Source organism: Cavia porcellus, unplaced genomic scaffold, assembly GCF_034190915.1.
Source record: "Cavia porcellus strain 051 isolate PalLab524CR breed Dunkin Hartley unplaced genomic scaffold, mCavPor4.1 scaffold_4, whole genome shotgun sequence".
Taxonomy (NCBI): domain Eukaryota; kingdom Metazoa; phylum Chordata; class Mammalia; order Rodentia; family Caviidae; genus Cavia; species Cavia porcellus.
The window spans coordinates 116,723,452-116,742,672 of NW_026947487.1; the positions used below are offsets into that span (position 1 = coordinate 116,723,452).

Sequence of the window (19,221 nt, forward strand, 5' to 3'; positions counted from 1 at the left end):
TGTTCCTGAGGCCGAACACGATACACTGCATGAAAGAGCAGAGATGGAGGAGAGGACCCAGTGCAGAGTGACTCAGAGGTCCAGAGCAATCCATTCCATCGGGAGCGCTTCCCTCACAAATTAAAGTGAGTGAACAGGAAGAGCAGCCATACAGGACCGTGGATAATGATGCTTGTTTCCACCTGCTGAACCATGGTCCGTGGTCCTTGGTCCCCACTGAACAATTAAACCAACGCAGAAATAATGCCTACACTAATCACTACAACACGGTGACACACCAGGCATGCTGCAAGCAGAGAGACTGCGTTCAAAAGCCTTGGTCTTCAGAACCGCGGCCCTTCTCTCATGGTGATTTTCTGCTTTTCATTAAACTTGGCCAAGTCGTTAAGTGTTGGGTTTCAAACAACAAATATCAAACCAGATGCTGCTGCTGTCCAGGCATCTGTGATGGGCAGTCGACAGGGGAGCCGGCACCTCCCCTTCTCCGAGTTCCTCAAGAGCAAGGCGGCGCTGCTGCTCCAGGCATCCTGGCAAACAGCTCATCACCGTAATTAAAGCAGAATTGGGTGCCCCACTGCTCGGGGCTTCAGCTCCCTTCACATGGACAAATAAATTGGAGGAGCAGCATATGGACAGAGACCAAAAATTGAATATATGTCTCTGTGCTTCTGTGACCAAGGGCAGGGGGCAACATGTCTGCTGTGTCTCCGCTTACAGTGGGCGTTGTCTGGGTTGAGTACCCCATAATGCCAATGCGGCACAGCGTCAGGTTCCTAAGACTGTTTTCTGGTTAGGGTGAACACCCGGGTTCCCACTTACCTGCCCTCAAGGGCACAGGGCAAGCAGGCACTTGAGCTGCTGGACATAAAGCCAGAAGCCCACTGCTGCCAAGGTTCATCACACAAAATGCTGCTCTCAAAACAGACACCTGAGCAGATGGAGCCTTCTCCTCACCCAAGCCAGAATCCCCAGCCCTGTAATGGACTCATCCTGACAGCTGGAATTATATGGGATTTTTTTTCAGGAAATTTTAGCCCTGAGCATGTGAAAAAGATAAATAGCTGATCTGAATGTATCTCTTTTTTGCTTTTATTTAAAAAACCCTGTAGCAAGACCTTGTCACTCGATAACCAATTCAGAATATTTAGAAAATAGATGTTTATTTGGTCAAAAATTTGTAGAATATCCTGTGGTGCTTACATTTGAATTTGTTACGGAATGTGTGTTCCTGGTCCCCAGCCAAGATGTAGACAGGACTACTGTTTTTGAGAATGCTTGGTTTTAAAGTCTGAGCAGTGCTCAGTCAAGTCAGCACCCTGTATGGTGGCAGCTTGCTTAGGTGGCGATGACTGACAGGGCAACTTCAACTCTCATGAAGAGTGAACTGCAGGAAAGAAAATGCCTTGACCTTCCAGATAAATGCAAACCTATGTCATTTCTTCACGGGGTCACTGTTGTCTCTTCAAGCTGAGTTTGTCCAGGAAGGGAGAGAAAAACATGGGGAAAGTGACCGTGTCCTGTGTGAAGCCAAATGTGACCCTTCCCCAAGTGTGACCCTGGCAAGTGTTAGCAGCTGGGCCTCTTGTAACAGGAAGTAGGACTTGGAGCATTCAGTGACCTGCCCAGCTGTCTAATGCCTGGTCACCAGCAGATCATAAACTGAAGTGCAATTTAGCCTCAAGCCAGCACTTTGAGTTGAGACCACAGAAATGGTGGCAAGAATTTCCCAGCCCCCTGATGCTTCGAAGCAACAAACTCCAAGGCTCAGTGAGTCTCCTAGAGCAGGCAGGGGTGCAGCAGCCTAGGACATGGCTGATGAATACCATTCTGGAAATAGAGGAGATGAAGAAAGTATACAAAGAATGTGCAAAGTTTCATGATTCACTCTGGGAGGCTGAGGCAGGAGGAGAGCAAATATGAGCCCTGCCTAGACAACCGAATGACTGAGTGATGCCCTGTTTCCAAAAACTAAATGTAAATTTAAAAATTAAATATAAAAATAAAAATGACTGGGGATGTAGCTCATTGCAGATGAGCTGGATTCAAAACAAACAAACAAACAATGAAAAGAAACTATCATGATGCATCTAATAAGGAGTACTAACAAAGAGTCCCTCCACACAGGACGATCATCTGGGAATCCCAGTAATAAGTATCACTTTCCAATTAATAAATGACTGTGTTGAGTTGTTTACTTTAAGACAAGAAACTAGAATATGAAACACTGCATGAAATATTGCATCAAAGTAGCTCATTTTTTTCCCAAACACTTTTGCTTCGATTACCTGTAATATTTACCTATATGGAAACTTCTCTGCACAGAGATAAACACAATCCAAAATGTACTCTACATAACATGCTGTCTAACGTAAGTTCTATAGGCATAAATCCATATTCAGATATTAATTTAAGTTTCTGAGACATTTTCAAATATGATCGTTGTATCTACTCAACAGCAATTGATACAGTAAGGGAAAACTATTTTTATATATCACAAAGGCAGTAGATTTATTCTGCATAGAAAAGCATATATATATATATATATATATATATATATATATATAAGCATATATAAGCACATGAACCCATATCCAGGGGTAAAGGGGTGTCCAAGACACCCTGCCCTGACTCTCACTGTGGCCCGGAGGTCCCTGGAGTCGGCCTTTCTTGACTATTCATTTGCACATTCATTTATCCAACTCTTGCACAGGTGTCTATGCAGAGGAGCCTGGTGTCCTTTCCAAAGACAAGGAGGAGACTGTCTCTGCTCTCGCAGGGCTTACAGCGCAGCCGGAAGAAGGTCACAGAGTATCCACTTTAAGTGCCAGTGTGATCAGCAGTCTGGAAGGGGACTGGGGCAGGGCTGCACACAAGGAAGGGTCTGACTGAGTGTGGGCATCAAACCAGCCTTCTGGAGGAGACCACACTCCAGCCGAAGGACCCAAGTCAGTGGAGCAAAGGATGGTCCAGGTGTAGGGGTAGATGAGCCAACTTCTGAAACAGGAGTGGTGCAGGCAGCTGAGGTGGCTGTGTGAGCTACTCGCCTCAAGCAAAGAAGGGAGCCTTGAGGGCAGGAACTGGGCCACCACATTGCCACCTCCTGACTCTCCTGCTGGTCTATCTCACTCTGGGGAGGGGTTAGTCCTGCAGGTACTGCTTGGGGAGGAACGGGGGCTCTAAGCTGAGCTGTTAAGGTTGGACCCTGTCTCAGAATGCTGATGAGAGCAGGTAAAATGTAGGGGTAAGATCTGGAAAAGTGGAGGCAGAGACTGGGAACACGGCAACCTTTACCACGCTGAGCTACAATGAACCTCCTAAAAGCCAGGGAGGTCCCCAGCCATCCCCAGAACAGTGAAGGCGCAACTGTCCAGGGAACTGGATAACAGGAAGATAAAGCCCTTAGTGTCCAACTTTGGGCTCCAGAAAAGACATTTTCCCTCTTGCTAATAACATGAGATGTTGAGGCCAGGCCACTTCAAGGACCCATCCAGGACTGAATATTTCACAATCTCTCTGAATCAGGATACAGAAGAGACAGAATCATTGATAAATATGCATACAAACAAATGAATAGCAGAAGCTTCAAGGCAGTTTCCTCTGATTTAGGAAGGGAATTAGGGGATGTTTCAGAGGTCTGATGGCTCGCGAGGACTTCTAGGAGGGCAATGTGGGAAACGCACATTCAACAACTACAGAAGAGTATCACAAGACTGACCACTTCCGCACAGTAAATCTTCCTTTGCCCAGGAAAAGTCTGTTGCTAGGTGTCCTTGAAACCATAAGCTTTAGTTCCTCCCCCTTACCCACTCCCACGATGTGGGGTGGAGTCAGAATATTGAATTTGCATGTTCATTTCTGGACTTCCGCTTGGATCACTGTTTGTCAGGCTCTACCGAAGCTAACTCCACAATGTCACAGTTAGCTACGCGGCCAACAGAGGCAGACAGATATGTCCACTCAAGATCATCCCTGAAGCATGATCTGTCATTGCTGAAAATGGGAATTGATCCAGACGCTCCTCACCAGAAGGGAGAGAGAGTGGGGAGTTTAGAAAATGGAATATCAGACAGCTATGATTCTCTAAGTATATCAACACTATGGATTGATTTCACCAGCATGTTGGTAAAAAAAAGTCAGACAGAGCCCATCTGGCCGTTTATATTTTGTACGGAACAGTGAAACCAAGTCGTGGAATGGGAGGTCACAGTTAGACAGGCTGGGGGGATGTGGAGTTGGTGCCTGCAAGGCACAGGTGGCAGCCTGTGGGGGCAGTGGCCTTGTGCTGGTTCATGATGTGGGTGCTGACTGCATGAGTTTATTCCTTCAGTAAACAGTCACTGAGCTTAGCTTTTGCACAAAGAAAATTTGAAAGTCCCAGCCTTGCCATCTGGGGAAGGGCCTAGCTGCCAGTCTCTCAGCTTTCTCCCGTGTGACAGTGGCTAGAAGACCTCTGCCTCACCATGCCAGGACATCCATGCCTTTCTCACTGAGGTCGCCCTGCGTGTTGGTGAGGAGGTGCTGTGGAGGAACCCGCTTTCACTGAGGGAGCAGGCCATGAGAACGAGGGAGCCTCGGGCCAAACCAGGCTCCGGTGTGACCCTGACACGTCTTAGGGATGCGTGGAAGACCAAGTCCAATGAACCACGCTGGTCTCTTACCGGGACAGAAAGTCCACAGCACAGTGAGGATTAAGAAGGCCCAGGCCAGAGGTGCAGCAGCTGGATGGGGAGGAAAAGTATCGTGCTGGAAGGAGGCCCAGCAGAAGGACAAAGGAGGAGAGGGCACAGTGGACCTCAGCCTTCCAGAGAATCTGCTGTTAAGATGGCACTGGATTGTTATATGGGATTGAAGTTTTATATGAGGTAAAGATATATATATATGCAGTATATATACATACATGCTCCCAGGTGCTTGCATATATATATGTATAAATATATTTGCCCATATATAAATATTTGTAGGATTTCAGACAGCGGCAGTCACAGCCCTGGGACTCACAGCTGAGGGACCTTACAGGAGCAGCTGTGTGCCTTTCACTGGAAACAGTGTGAGAAGTTCGAAGTCTTGCTCGACTCAGTATCTACTGTTTCTCTGAACAGTATTCTAAGAGCAAAGGGAAGATTCGCTGGATCAGAGGGAAGCGGTCCACCCCTGGAGGCCCTCAGGGTCCACAGCCCTCATATGCAGAAGCCTGGGGCTCCCTGAGGACTACACCAAAGGCTTGCACACCATCCAGCTCTCCAGGATGCCGTGGGAGAAAGTCACGGGGGCTGGGAGAGACGGCTCTAGCCAGTGAGGGGAAAGGCAAGGTGTGCACATGGCAGGTTCAGGGTGGCGGCCCTGGAAGGGGGCCACAGAGCCCGGCATGCCAGCAGCCCCGGGCTCTCTGCAGTGTTCAGGGCAGGCAGAGGAGAGGGGCTCATGGTGGAGGAGCCCAGACATCTTCACAGATTTAGACCCCTGGCACATTGAGAAGCAAAGCTCTGGGGTGTCAGGAGTAGTGACTTCAAGGGGAAGGGCTCAAGGAAAGTTTCTATCTTATTATTTTAAGGGGATGCTTTCTACCAAGTTTCTACAATCAACACATATAACTCCTACAAGGGAAAAAAAAAGCGCTCTTTTAAATAAATCAAAGCCAGATTTGTTCTGTGGCATGTTAGGGATGATTTCTAGAAGCAAAAAATAAAACACAAGTGGCATTTGTGAAGAATTCCAAGTTGTCAAATAAACGAGCTAAACTTTGGGCAACGTGAAACACATGAATTGTGTAGACTAATACCTCGCCCCACCAAGAAAGAAAAGTTACCAAGAAGAAGGAGGGCTTAGAAGAAATCCGAAAAGCCGAAAGTGAACATGGCTACTATGCGTTTCTGAACTGGAAGCAAACAAAAACAAACAAACCAAAGAAGAACCACAGTAAGGAGGCACCAGCCAGGTGGTGGGTTCAAGGCCTGCAAGACCCAAGGCGAGGGACTGTGCCCGAGTGTCCCCGGCGGGCACTGGGGCCATGGAAACCCACGTTCAGTCCTAACAGAGCAGCTTTCCAGTCGGCCTGTACCCCACCGCACGGGTGCGTCTGCCCTCTGGGGATCCTCCTTCATTCCTAAGAAGAGCAGAACATGGGGGAGCCATCACACAGATGCTCTAGTGTCCCGTCTACCTCCCACACCCGCAGCACAGGAGCTCCTCCAAGGAGGCCTTTTCAGCATCCTGCAGAGCCATAATGTCCCCTGCCACGCAGGACTACTTCATCTCTCCCCATCGTCCATCCCAGACCCATGCCCCCGGGTGCCTTCCCTGCACCTGGTCAAGTCCCAGGAGCCCTCAGTGGCCCGCCTGGACCAGGGACAGCCTGGCTCCTGCTCTCCCCTGTTCCTGGTTTTCTCCAGGTTCAGGTGTTACCCACGGCAACCAGATCAACCTTCCCAGCCTGCAAATCTGCTCATATTGCTCCCTATTTCACAGCCCTCCGTCGTCTGTAGGATAAAGACCCCCACCCCATGCAGCTCGACAGTTCTCCCGGCCCCTGATTATCTCCCTCACTTTATCTTTGAGACCCTCCCCTAGCACAGCCGTGTTAATCCATCTCAGCTCTCTGGACACACCAGTCCCTTCTGTTGCCCATGGACGGTGGGCCATACTTCACCCCACACCCAGAGAACTTTCTTTCTACCCTACTTTCACTTACACACCGTGTTTATTACTCTGGAATCAGCCCTTACGACGCCTATGGAGCCCTGATTTTCCTGTTACAGGACGGTGCCTCGCCTGCAGTACGTAGTGTTGGAAGGGGAACACATCGCCCTTGCCGGTGCAGTGAGCCAGCACACAATAGCTGCTCAACAAATGTCTTTGCATGAATGAATGAATGAGGAAGCCTGATTTTCAGCATAAGAAGAGCGTGTGCCAGTTTTGGTGAATCACACACAGAGAGACTCCTGCTTCATCTCTTTGTTTAAACCTCCCCGTGCAGCAGGAAGTACTAGCATCTTCAACCAAACACCCAGCAATGCGTTGTACAAGTTCACGGGGTCCACTGTGACATTCGCACGCATGCACGTGTCATGTACTGATCATGTCCACCTTACTTTCTATCCATGCTCACTCTCGAGTAGGCCCCCTCCCACTGTCAGGTCAGAGGCTTTCTGTCTCCTCTGGGTCACTTGCATGGGAAGATGGGAGGCACCGTTCCCAGCTAGCTGGTCTCGCATCATATTTGTCCCCTCTGCACTATTTGAGAACTACAGCCAATTCCGAGCTGGAAAAGGAAGTCAAGGGGGTTCCTCACTCACCCCTGCCCTCTCCAGCCTTATTTCTCTCTCCCTCCCCTCAAAGCCAGGACTGGGATCTGAGTTGCAAAGGGCCCGTTCATTCCCAAGCACCGGGGCCCTGATTCTTCAGGGTCCTTATCAACTGAGTTGTGGCCTCCTTGAAGCAAAACTGCCAGTGATATCTCTTAATTACTCCAAAGCTGGCCTTCTCTGCTTTCCCTCTGGTTCCTGTGGCTCCCTTTGAATGAGGTCCTCGGCAGAGATACAGCAAAAGAATGGGCCTCTGTAGGAGACAGAGGCTCTCCTCCCAGGCAGAGAGAGCCAATCTGCTTGTCACTTTGTTGTCTATTGTTAAACAAGACAGGACCCCTGGCCTTGAATCAGGGTGCAGACTTGCACATCAAGGAAGCATTGGCGAGGTTAGCCTCATTTCCCTTCACTTTAAAGAGAACTTTCTTTCCCTTCCTCAATTTCCAGGAAGAATGGAGACAGAGGCCACACAACCACAGTGGCTGGGTTTTTTGTGCAAGAGAAGTGTGACAGAGTTGAATGAATGTTAGTTCACGCTCCGCTTCTCCTGGGACAGGCTGTGTGTCCTTAATGCTCTGTAGGTGGCAGAGCTGTCTAACCATGACCTTCAGGTTTCTGGACGAGAGATGGCTGAGCCATCAAGTAGATGGTGGGCAGGTTGGGCACCAGTTCAGGCAGGAGGCTCCACACCCGCCTGGCTTCCCTGGACCACTCCATCCTCTGATCACTGCTGATGCCACATTGTGGTGCCCAAAGCCAGCAGAGTGCTGGAGTCATTTCATTCCTTCATGGGAGCCACCTGTTAAATATCCAGGGGTCTTAGAAGTTGGCAGCTTGGCATTGGCTGTTATGGGAGTATCTATGCCAAACAAGGCAGTGGCACTACTTGTCAGGACCCCCGTTCCAGAAAGACTATTTACTAGGCTGTCACAGCATCTAGCTTGAAGCCATGGAATTTCAGATAATACCTAGAAATGAGGCCCCATGAATGTTCTGGCTGCTCGATACTCCTGCAGTTTGATCATTGCCCGTTAAGGGTCAGAGTTAGACAGAAGCATGGGTAGGGTCCCCTGGTACCTCCTTCCCAGTGGGATGGTGGAAATGGTGACCCCAGCCCGCAGCTGGCATGCTTCCCCTTTCTCTAACAGGGCCTGCTCTTTAACCACGACGTGGGCTGGTCTGAACTCCATCCAGAGATCTGCTACATTGCAGGTGATAACCCCGGAGATCAACTTGGACAACACCTCGATCCGTCCCACACACAGACCCACGTGTAGTATGCTTCTGTGTCTGTCTTCTCAACTGCACAGCGACATAATACAGATTTATGAGCACAAATGTGAGAGTCAGATGGCAACTCATGAGAATGTGCTATGCAGCCATGGAAACTTTGAACTTTCGAGAGAGCCATGCTGGATGGATCGCTGCTTTGGCATGGGGAGTCTTAGGCTTGGGTCTCGGTGTTGTCCCCCTTTAGCTGGGAGTCTGTTATCTCAGTTTCAGCTTTCTCATCTGAGAAATGGGTGTGATGTTGCCTACTTTACAAGACTATAGTAAAAACAGCAGAGTGGCAGGCAAACCCATGTTTGGCTTAAATCCTGACACTCATCAGGTTGATTTTTTAATTTTAATTTTAGTACCAGGAATTGAACTCAATCTCGCTCTTGCCAGACAGGTGCTGTGCCACTGAGCTCTATCCCGAGCCCCTTAGGGTAGAATTTGAAAATTGCTCAAAAGCCCTAAGTCTAGGGTGTTAATTCAAGATAAAATACTAGATCTTTTAATGTTCACCAATGATTACATGCAAATTTACTTCAAGGGCAAACGTGTGTAACAATAAAGCCCTAGGAACCTCTCAAATTGAGAACTGAAAGAGAGATAAACTCAGGGTTGAAAATAGTGCTTCTTCATAGGCTAGAAAGCCTTTATTTGCTGGATGTATATCAGGGAAGGCATTTTTGCAAATATATGTACTTGGCAGAAAACCTCAACAACTTAATTATGCTTTATCATTAATTAAACTTTCCACAAGTAGGGCAACACTTGCTAATGGTGAATATAGCTTTTATTAGACAACAAAAATAAATTAGAATTGACTATTCAGTTGTGAATGTTTTCATTTCAGTGGGATTAAAATATCATGGCATGGATGATTAAATCCAAAAATGCAGGTGAGCACATTTCTCTGTCTCTCTACCTTTGTCTCCCTGTCTCTGCTCGCATGGACATGCACACACACACACACTCACACACACATACAAGTGCACACACACAGAGCCCATCAACCTCAAACCTACTGCAATGTGGTGAGGAAGCTTCTATGGTCTAACAAAGCAGCGGCTGCCAAATGATTTAGCTGGTGGTCTCATTACCATAGTAGAAATTAAAACTGGTTGGAAATATCCAGACTGATCATATAATGGTCTGTTAAATCCATTCTGACAACAAGCTCAGCTATCATCATTTTAATTAATCAGTAATGAATGAATGCTTATTCAACCAGCCATAGATGGGGCTGGAATTCAAGGAGAAGCTTACTGGAGTCCGCGTTCTGGGTTAAGCACCGTGCCAGGCCACTGCGCTCAGTAACTACACCTAATACAAAGGGAACAGAAGTGCAAAAGGAACTACGTAGCTGCTCAAAAACATGTCACCAAGAGTCATAATGATTATGTAAAAGAGACCAACAAAAATTCCATGGAGGAGATTATATCAGAAATAATTCTTTGATCATTATTGTCCAGTAGAAACACACTGAGAGCCATGTAAATAAGTTTCAACATCTGGAAGTCACCCTTTTAAGTTAGAAAAAGTAACCCATGACATTTAATCATGCCAATATTTTCATTGCAACATGAAATCAATGTAAAATTTATTGAGATACTGTCTATTCTTTGTGTGCTTGTGTGTGTTTGTACTGTTTTTGAAATCCAATGTATGTTTTACACTCATAGGACATGTTAATTGGGACATTATATTTTTCAGGGGAAAAAAGACTAATCTGCCTATGAATTAAAATTTACAATTGAAAAGGTAGATTCAGATGCCAAGTTGTCTCAATAGGTGAACCTTAGGTTTTCAAGTTTAAATGAAAATGATTAAAAAATGTGAAATCTAGCTCCTGGATAAAGCTAGCCACATTCTCAGCAGCCCCTGGCCATTCATGGCTAGCGCTCCCTGTCCTGGACCGGTACCCTGGAGCTCTCTGCAGCGGAGGGTGCGGCCTAGCAGTGTAAACACAGGCAGGCTGGGTCGAATGAGGATGGAAGGAGTCTGTCCAGGAAGATGACAGACTTTAAAGAGTATGGACACACAAAGGCCTACAGATAACTGGTGTATCTGTAATCTGAATATAGAAATAAAATGTGATGCTCATTGCAAGAATAACCATGAACACCAGGCCCCTGGGCGCCTTAGATCTCCTGTGTTCTAGATTCCTTCCTGTACTCTATGTCATTGTAAGCTTCAGTTACCGAATAAAATCTAGTGCCCAAAATGGGACAATGGAATTGATGTAAATTGTTGAAAAGCACATGTAGACCTGGGTAAAGGGCATGGAGCCAGAGATGTAAGAGGGGGCGGGGAGCCACAGTGCCAGCAGGACCCTGGGGCCTGCCTCTCAGCAGGAGGGTGGGAAGGCGGATGGTGCTGGGGATTCAGCAGCAGCTTCTGGTCTGGCTTTGAGGATGCAGCTTGGTGTCCAGTCCAAGGGTTCTCAGAGAGGCCAATGATCATAAAATGGAGCAAAGCAATTTGGGTTTCAAGACCATCAGCCCCCTGGCACCTGTTTGCCTCAGTAGGCGTACATGGGAGGTATGGAGAGCTGGGATGTGGGAAACTTCTGAGTATCCCGCAGGTCCAGACCTCTGCGATATTTTGAAACTGCTGTAAATTGTCATCATCTATGACTCACATTCATGACACAATCAAAGCAGAGTCCCGCTTGAGGGATTTTCGTGATTTGTTCTAATGATCTATGTTGATTCCCTTTATGAAGAGCACATGGTCCGATTACATATTTCTTCCATCCTGGGTTAAAGATGTCCTTCCAAGTGCCCATTGTGCCAATTTATAGGCATATAAAAAAGGATTTTCAGTAAAATATACTTTCATTGGTTTTGATGAAAAGGGTTTGTGATGAAAGTGGAATCTCTAATAAGCATTTCATAAATGACTCGCCTTTCAAATTTAATATAAAACAGAATAAAATACATCTTCCAAAGACCTCCATGGCATTGCGCAGATTTAAGGTCCCCTGTTCTCAATCAATCGGGCCCAAGAACTCAAAAATCTGTAAAGACGCAATCAAATATTTATCACCAGACACTGGGAAAGCTGAGAAATTATGTATGACCCAAATTTTTAAATAGTTACACTTTGAAGGGAGAGAGGAAAAAGTGCATGCAAGAAATAGCATCAACTCACCAGAATCCTCAGGCCCAGCGTCCTGTGTCTGTCCAGAATTCAGACACAGTAAAGGACTCACAGGTCTGAGGACAGTGCTGAGGATTGAATGTTTTATTTAGCCTTGCTTCAGAAACATGAAGAGATTTTCTAGGACAGAAGATGCCTTGGGAAAGAGCCAAAACCAAGAGGAATTTTTTTTTTTTTTTTTTACGGCTGGATGTGTTTGCACTGTTCCCCAGAAGTAGGTTTGTTCCTTTCTGGCACCCCTGAGAATGTCAAGGTTGGACTATGACTCCCTCTGATGACCAGAAAGCACCCCTAAATTCAGGTAGTCTAGTTACTTATCATCTAATTATTGCACAGATAAATAAATTACACCAAGACTTCCTCTGCTCTCTGAGCCCGCAGCCTTCCTGTGGATACTGGTTCTACACACCACGGACCGTGGGAGGGACCCATAGATGTGTGTTCACCTCTGGATCTGGCTTTTGACATCTTCATCTTTTAGCATACAGAATTCCTTTCTCTAAAAGAATTTAGGCTGTGATAGAACATGGCCAAAAAGAGGAAAGAAAAAAAGAAACTAAAACAAAGAAAATAAAAAATAGCCTCCATTCTTTCTCTTAAATGCAAAACAATAAAAGGGTTTTAGTGCTAGCACCTATATCATATACGGCAATCTTACATTTGATTAAGCTCAATTTTCACTGTTAATTATTATGAAATTCATGAACCTACAAGAAAGTTGAAAGAATTTTACAGTAAGCACCTGCATGCCCATAACAAAAATTTACCATAACCATTTTGCATATCAACATATACCCACTCATCTACACCTCTGTGCCCCTTATCTTTTGGTGACCTTAAAGAATTGCACTTTGTTTTAGTGCTGTTTTAAAGAGGGAAACCTCCAGCAACACGCTTCATTCCGTGGAGGGATGGGTTGTTCGTGACAGGTTACACAGCACTGTGCATATGGGGTGAGAGAGACTGAAATCTCAAAGAGGTGCCTGGATGCTTGCCTCTGCTCTGAATCAGCTGGGTGACTGATTGGGGGTACAGTTGTCCCTCAAAATCCTGTTACCCTACTGTGGATGTTGGAAGATGGTTCTCATGGAGTTGTCATGAGACTTCAGTGCCATAAATGGCAAGAGCTTAGCCCAGTGCCTGATATACAGGGAATAGGTGCTGGTATTTCCCGGTCCATTATCCTACAAGATCAAGGATCCTGTCTGTTTCGTCACCACTAAATCCTGAGTTCCTCACACAGAGCCTTATAAACAGCAGATACTGAGTACATGATTGTTAACATGAACTGGGCTAAATCTCTGAGATTTCTCCTCCTGGACAATAGCAAGTATTTATGCACAGAGAAAGGCAAGTATACTGGGTTGCAAAGGTTCATGATATGCAAAAGTTGGTCCAGGAAAGGAGGAGGAACAGAGAATGAGACAGAGAGAAATCCCCAGGCTGCAATGCAAGCTATTTAGAACTTGTTTAGGAATGGAGCAGGATCCAGCATCACTGAGCCCCATCCCCTGGACCGTCCCATGGCAGTGCACACCACAGACTTGTGGCTGTTACGTGGCATCTCTTTGCCCCAAGGCACTCCTCCAAACCAGAGAGGGATGATATACCTGGGCCCAGAGCTCAGCACAAGCCAGGTGTGCAGGAAAGTTTATATCACAGGAACAGCGCTCCACCAGTGACTGCTAACAAGAAGGCCTCTAGACACTCTCCTCCAGAACTCTGAGTCCAAATGAACCTCTTTTCTTCTTAAGACACCCTGTCTCAAGTTTTTACCAGAGCCTGAAAAATGGACTAATACAATTCTCAACAACTATTTGGGGACAGATCCTCAAAGGTTATGGACTCCATTCCTTTGTCAGTAGAAGTCTTGGCTTCAGGGAAATCCAGATGGAAAACTGGTCACAGTGCGTAGGGATGTCTAAAGGAGCTGGGCACACCAGTCCTGCTCAGCCATTCTGAACAACCCGGCTACTCTTTGTGTCATCTTCTGGATCTCCAAATAGATTTCACTCAATCAAAGTCAAATTTGGCATGAAGTTTGAAGCATTTAGCGATCTCCAGGATATTGGATTGCCGCTGCTTCTAATTTCCAACAGAAATAGATTTCTTAGTGCCCAACTCACCCCTGCCTCTCATCCAGGCCTCCACAAAACCTGTATTTTAGTGGGTCTCCTTGCCCCGGCTCCTCTGTTCTATTCTGTCCCCATAAATTCCTCTACTTTGCAGCCAGAAGAATATCTTCCCTGGGCACAGCTGCAGGAGACCTCTGGCTGTAGCTATGCTGAAATCCGGACCCTTCCCACACCTCCAGGTTGACCTCAGCTCCCAACCCTCCTCTTGCTGACCGGTTGTGGTTACCAGGCCAGTGGGTCCCCAGCTACACTCCATATTCCCCATCCGCAGGCCTCTGGACCTGCACTTTGCTCTGCCAGATGCTGTGTATCCAGCTCTCCCCATGACTGCCCCTCAAAGGTCACAGGCATTCAGATCAGCCTGCGGGCCTCTGTGCTAGGGTCCCCTCCTCTCCTCTCTTGCACCACGAGGCCATCCCTTTGGCTCCTTTTCTCGCACCACTGTGTATCTGTTTTTCGCACTATTTGTCAACCCTGTAATTCTCTTGCTTATTTGTGCACTTACAGCAAAATGTATCTCCCCATTGGAATCTGAGCTCTATTGTCTGCATGTTCAGAGCTGGCTCCACCCAGCCCCAAACATGGGGTCTGGCATGTGAAAAGGGCCCCACTTCTGCACACTCAGTGAATCAACAGACCAGTGACCCACTGAGACCACTTGTTAAGTGAGTCAGCAGTGTACAAGTGCCAAGTTTAGGAAAGATGCAAACTGGTGGAAATTTGATTTTTCGTGCTGTCTTCCTTACGAGGAGGAGAGGAGGTATTCGATGTTAATGCACTGTACAGGAGGTCATTGTTAGGGACGGAGGCAGATGAGGCCAAACCAGGATGGAGTCATTCATGCCAAGTACCACACAATCAAAGTGAACCTTTCTAAAAATCAGGAGATGAACAGTGACCAATCATAAGTGATCCTCCCTATCTGACCCAGCAGGTCAAGGACACTTTCCCTGTTTTAATCCTGTATCATAAGTAACTTGGAAGTGACTGGTCCATTTCTTGTTCCCTATCTGGCCCTTTCTTTGTTTTGCACCAACCCCTTCTGCCCACCTCAGCAGACCAATTTCCTTTTCATTTATACGATGCAGCCGGACTCTCTAGGAATGGCCCATTCATCATTGAGCAACCATTGGTTGAAATGTTTTTTGACACAAGGTAACATCAGTATTCAGGCCAGTTTACCAAGGACTACTCAGCTAACACATTCCCAGGAAAGTTGTTTTGATTCGTGGAACCACGTTTCTGGTTAACAAGTTTTGGTCACCTTGATCTGGCTGGTTTTTAGAAAGCTCGAAAAGAGCTTACTCTGGTTCTCAACATATGAAAAATAGGGTCTCAGTGAAGACACCTGTCAACAAGCTGCCATCCAATGGGCCCTGTGTGTCACCCACTATAAAGACAGAGATCGCTCCAGCCTCACTGTCTACCAAGTAGATTTCCAAATCGCGATAGTCAGAGGTGTTTTTACTTTCCTTTTTCATCCCTGTTTTTGGATGATTTTTGAAATTATTTTCCTGCCAAAACCATGCTGGCTTCTTATCACAGGGATCGAGGCCAGTCCTGGCTGGTCACCAAGACAGTCATAGATTGCCTTGCGCATCTTGTCCCTTAATAAAAACATGCTTTGCTGCTTGTCATGTGCCAAACTTACCCTGCCAACGTCTCTTGGGAAGGGCTGTCTCTGATTCTCCGGAATTAGAATCGGGGATACCACGATGGATCTCTTTTGTCTTGGGACAGGAGAAGTTCTTGCAAATTTAAATATATCCTAGAAGAGAAAACAAAATCAACTGATTAAAGTCTCCCATGGCAGTGGGCGTTTGTCTGCCCCAAGAGACAGGTCCTTTGTCGTGCATGCACACAGCTGTTTGGACGTTGCCCATTTTATTCCACCAAATCTCACCAGCGCTACTAGGTAATTCGTTAGAATCACACTAAAGCTGACGTCATGGCTCACAGGGACTCCCAGTAAGCTTTTAGTCTCTGGTTGTGAGTCACTCTATTCACCGAGTCTCTCCTGATTGCTAGGTCTTTATGCTAACACATTACCATTCTTTTTTTTTTTTTTTTTTTTTGTCTTTTTCCTTTTTATCAGTACCGGGGATCGAACTCACGACTGCCTGCTTACAAGGCAGGCGCTTATGCCGCTGAGCTAAATCCCCAGCCCCTGCATTACCATTCTTGATCTGCCGTAGGAGTAGATTATTTATTCCCTTGGTCAGGAACCCAGAGACTTACCGGATATCAAAGTGACCCCTGTCCCAGTCAACTGGAGAGTCCTTAGGTGCACGAGCAAATGGGAACAAGGGGCAATCACAGAGCTCTAAACTGAGCCGGGCCTCGTGGAGCTGTACAGTGAACAGTTTTCCAGGGGCCTGGGCTGTGACTAGGGTGGGGGAGCAAGGTCTGGAATGCGCTCTCTGGGAACTTTTCCTGACTAGTGCCACACTGTCAGGGGTGTGGTCCTGTCTGTAACTCACCTTTTTAATTAAATAAATGTGTTCCTCAAAGAAAGAAATTTACCATTATTTTAAATAAAGCATCTGTATCACATTATCTGAAAAGAAGGAATCATAATAAGTATAACGGAGACCAAGTTATTTTATTAAATTTGAGCTAGAAACTGTTGCTTTAGAAAGAAGCTCCTCTTTTTGAAAGGAGGTGAGAAGGTCTGGAGGTGTGACTGGGGGCGTCAGCACCAACAGGAGAGCTTCCCTTGACCTGGTCAGAAGACTGAAAAACTGAAAACAGACACAGCTGTCATATGCAAACCGTATAATGTCACGCGCCATTTAAAATCACCTCTGTATCATCACCAGGAAGCACTCTGATCTTCAGGCAATAGGCTCCTATTGAAATCGTGGGGTACATAATGTCCCATTAGCCTGACCCCATAAATGTGTGTAATTATAGTGTTAAAGAAAGGTACATAGGGAAAGTCAAACAGGAAACAAGATCAGCTGAGGCTCTACCTGCGTCTATAAAATAATCACACGTTTTGCTGAGAGTGTACACTGATAACACCTCTGAAGAAACAACAGTGATGTTTATTTATTAAGGGCTTTGAAATGTGTACGTCTTTTCCTGCTCAATCAATGAACACAACCAAATAAGAAACTCAAAAGAGTAACAATACCTGAACAAAGATGTCCAGTGAGACATGATTTGTAAGGGGCAAAACTGCAAAAGAGATTTAATGCTCAAAAGCAAGGTCAAGGTTAAACACAGGTCACCACGGGGGACTTACCTGTGGGTCATTACTAGCGAGGCAGCTGGGAAGGCCGAGTTCCAACTCTGTGGCTTTCACCGTCTCTGCCACAAACTACTGTAACAGCACTATGCTAAGTGTGCATTGGCTGAGGTGGCAGACACCTTACATAACATCAACTCTAATGTTTGGGACAAGCCTCCCAAGAACACTGTAGCCCTCCTTAACTAAAGAAGAAAATCCAGAGGGCTCACCATCATTTGAGAGTTTTCCCAACTCATCCAGTCTGCAGAGAGAATGTATAGGATGAACTATGTAGGGAAGTAGGAATACCTATCAGATGCTTTCTATTTTACACAAACTCTTCTTCTATATTGTATATAGAAGCAAATCAAAGACTCCGCGAAAGAGCCAAGGTAAAAGACCATTTGTCTCTAAGAAGCCAATAGACTCAACAAGCACACAAAAACAGAAATTGAGGCTTACATGTGTAAAATCAGTGAGAAGAAGAAACAGGGAAGACGAAACAAACCGATCAACCAAAATATCTAGCCAACCGGAAGACAGCAATATAAAACAAACCCAACTGAACTCAACCCCAAAAAGCAGTTTAGGGAAAGTCAGAATGGAACAGAAACGGAGAAGACGGTGGACATAGAGTAAATCGCTTTACACCTAATGGATTCATAGCATGCAGGAAGGGGCTGTGGCTTGTGAAGGGATGGCCAGAGAACAGAAAATACATGAAATGCGTGCAAGATAGTAATCTCATCTACAGTTAGAAAACCGGGAGCCTCAGATAAGTCTGTCTCTGAGAGGGACCCGGGAAGATTGAGGGTCCCGGGCAAATGGAAGCGCTGGTGATTCAGCTCTACAAGGAGCCAACAGAGGCCTCTGTTCATGGGGACACTGTGTGTGCAAATGTGTCCAAAGTGATGAAAAAGCACAGTGCATCGTCAATAACACCTTCAATTGTGCTTTCAGGACTGTGAGTGGGCGCCATTTCGCTCCCAGGCCCCTGAGCCCCATGGATACCCACAGAGTCTTTCTGGACTGCAGCACTAGTCCTCGCTCCCCTGGCATCCCAACAGCAAGCTGCACGTGTGCCAGTGTTGGCCTGGATCCGCAGCACCCAGGGATAGCAGAGGCTCAGAGACTCGGGGAAGAGCATCTGTGAGGGCCAGGCGGGTGTGGGTGAGAGTGGGGATGGGAGACTGCTCCAGGAGCCTGTGACTCTCCGGGCATTTCTAGAGGGCAGCTGGGACAGGGTGTCCTCCTGACTCCCATTCTGACTTTGTGCCTTTGTGTTGGAGGAGTGTGTGTGTGTGTGTGTGTGTGTGCGCATCACTCCTTGAGGAACCACTAAAAGTATCAAGCTGTGACTGTCACTTCAGGGAAAGACAAAAGCGGTGGGGGCGGGGGCAGGAACCAATAGGAGCAAGTCCAGCAGCGCTTCTCAAAGGCGGGGAGCAGAATGGAGCGAGGGGTTGAGCATCAGGGTAGAGGGGGTGGGAGCACAGCCCCACACAGGAGGGAGAGAGAGGGCGGAGGGGGACAAAGTCACCAGCCCCCTGGGCAAGAGCAGCAGCAGGGACCTGGGAGGCAGACACCACTCAGATTCTGGGGAGACGGGAGAGAGAGAGGCTGTCATGCTGCTGGCTTCCAAAAACTCTGCCAGAGCCAGGAGAGGCTGGTGAGGAAAGGAGAAGCCAGGCGGAGAGATGGCCTCCCAGACAGGAAGGGGCACAGCCACAGGGCACAGGAGGGGGCACAGGAGGGGGAATCTCTCTCCCACAGGATGGTGCAGGGAACAGCTGAGGTCCGGCCAGGGCCTGATGGCTGAGAACTGTCAAAGAGGGGCAGTGAGAGTGTGTTGTTGATACGGGCTGGAGGGGCAGAGGGGAAGTGAGGTCTTGGGTAGAGAGGCAGAGGGTAGAAGAGGGTACGGTTTGTGGGTGAACAGGGGGATGTGGAAGGGTCTGGGAAGAGCTGAGGGGGTGACAGAGGGAAGATTCAGTGGGGTCCGGGAGAAAACTGGTGGAGGAGGAAGGAGAAAGAGGACGGGGTGGGAGGAGGAGGAAGAGCAGCCACGGGGAGAGGAGGAGGACAGAGAGGTGAGGGCAGGAAGGGGTGAGCTCAGCGG

The 19,221-nt window shown here is 47.2% G+C and overlaps 1 protein-coding gene across 3 annotated transcripts in view; it reads right to left on the bottom strand.

Moving 5' to 3' along the window:
- The window catches only part of Cdh13 (cadherin 13), a 1,022,569-nt gene that overhangs the window by 541,810 nt on the left and 461,538 nt on the right, over positions 1-19,221 (bottom strand). For all 3 annotated transcript variants that reach the window (XM_063247740.1, XM_013158918.3, XM_063247739.1), the window contains one exon: positions 15,522-15,638. In XM_063247740.1, coding sequence (XP_063103810.1) covers positions 15,522-15,638 — 117 coding nt within the window. The remainder of the gene's footprint in view (positions 1-15,521; positions 15,639-19,221) is intronic.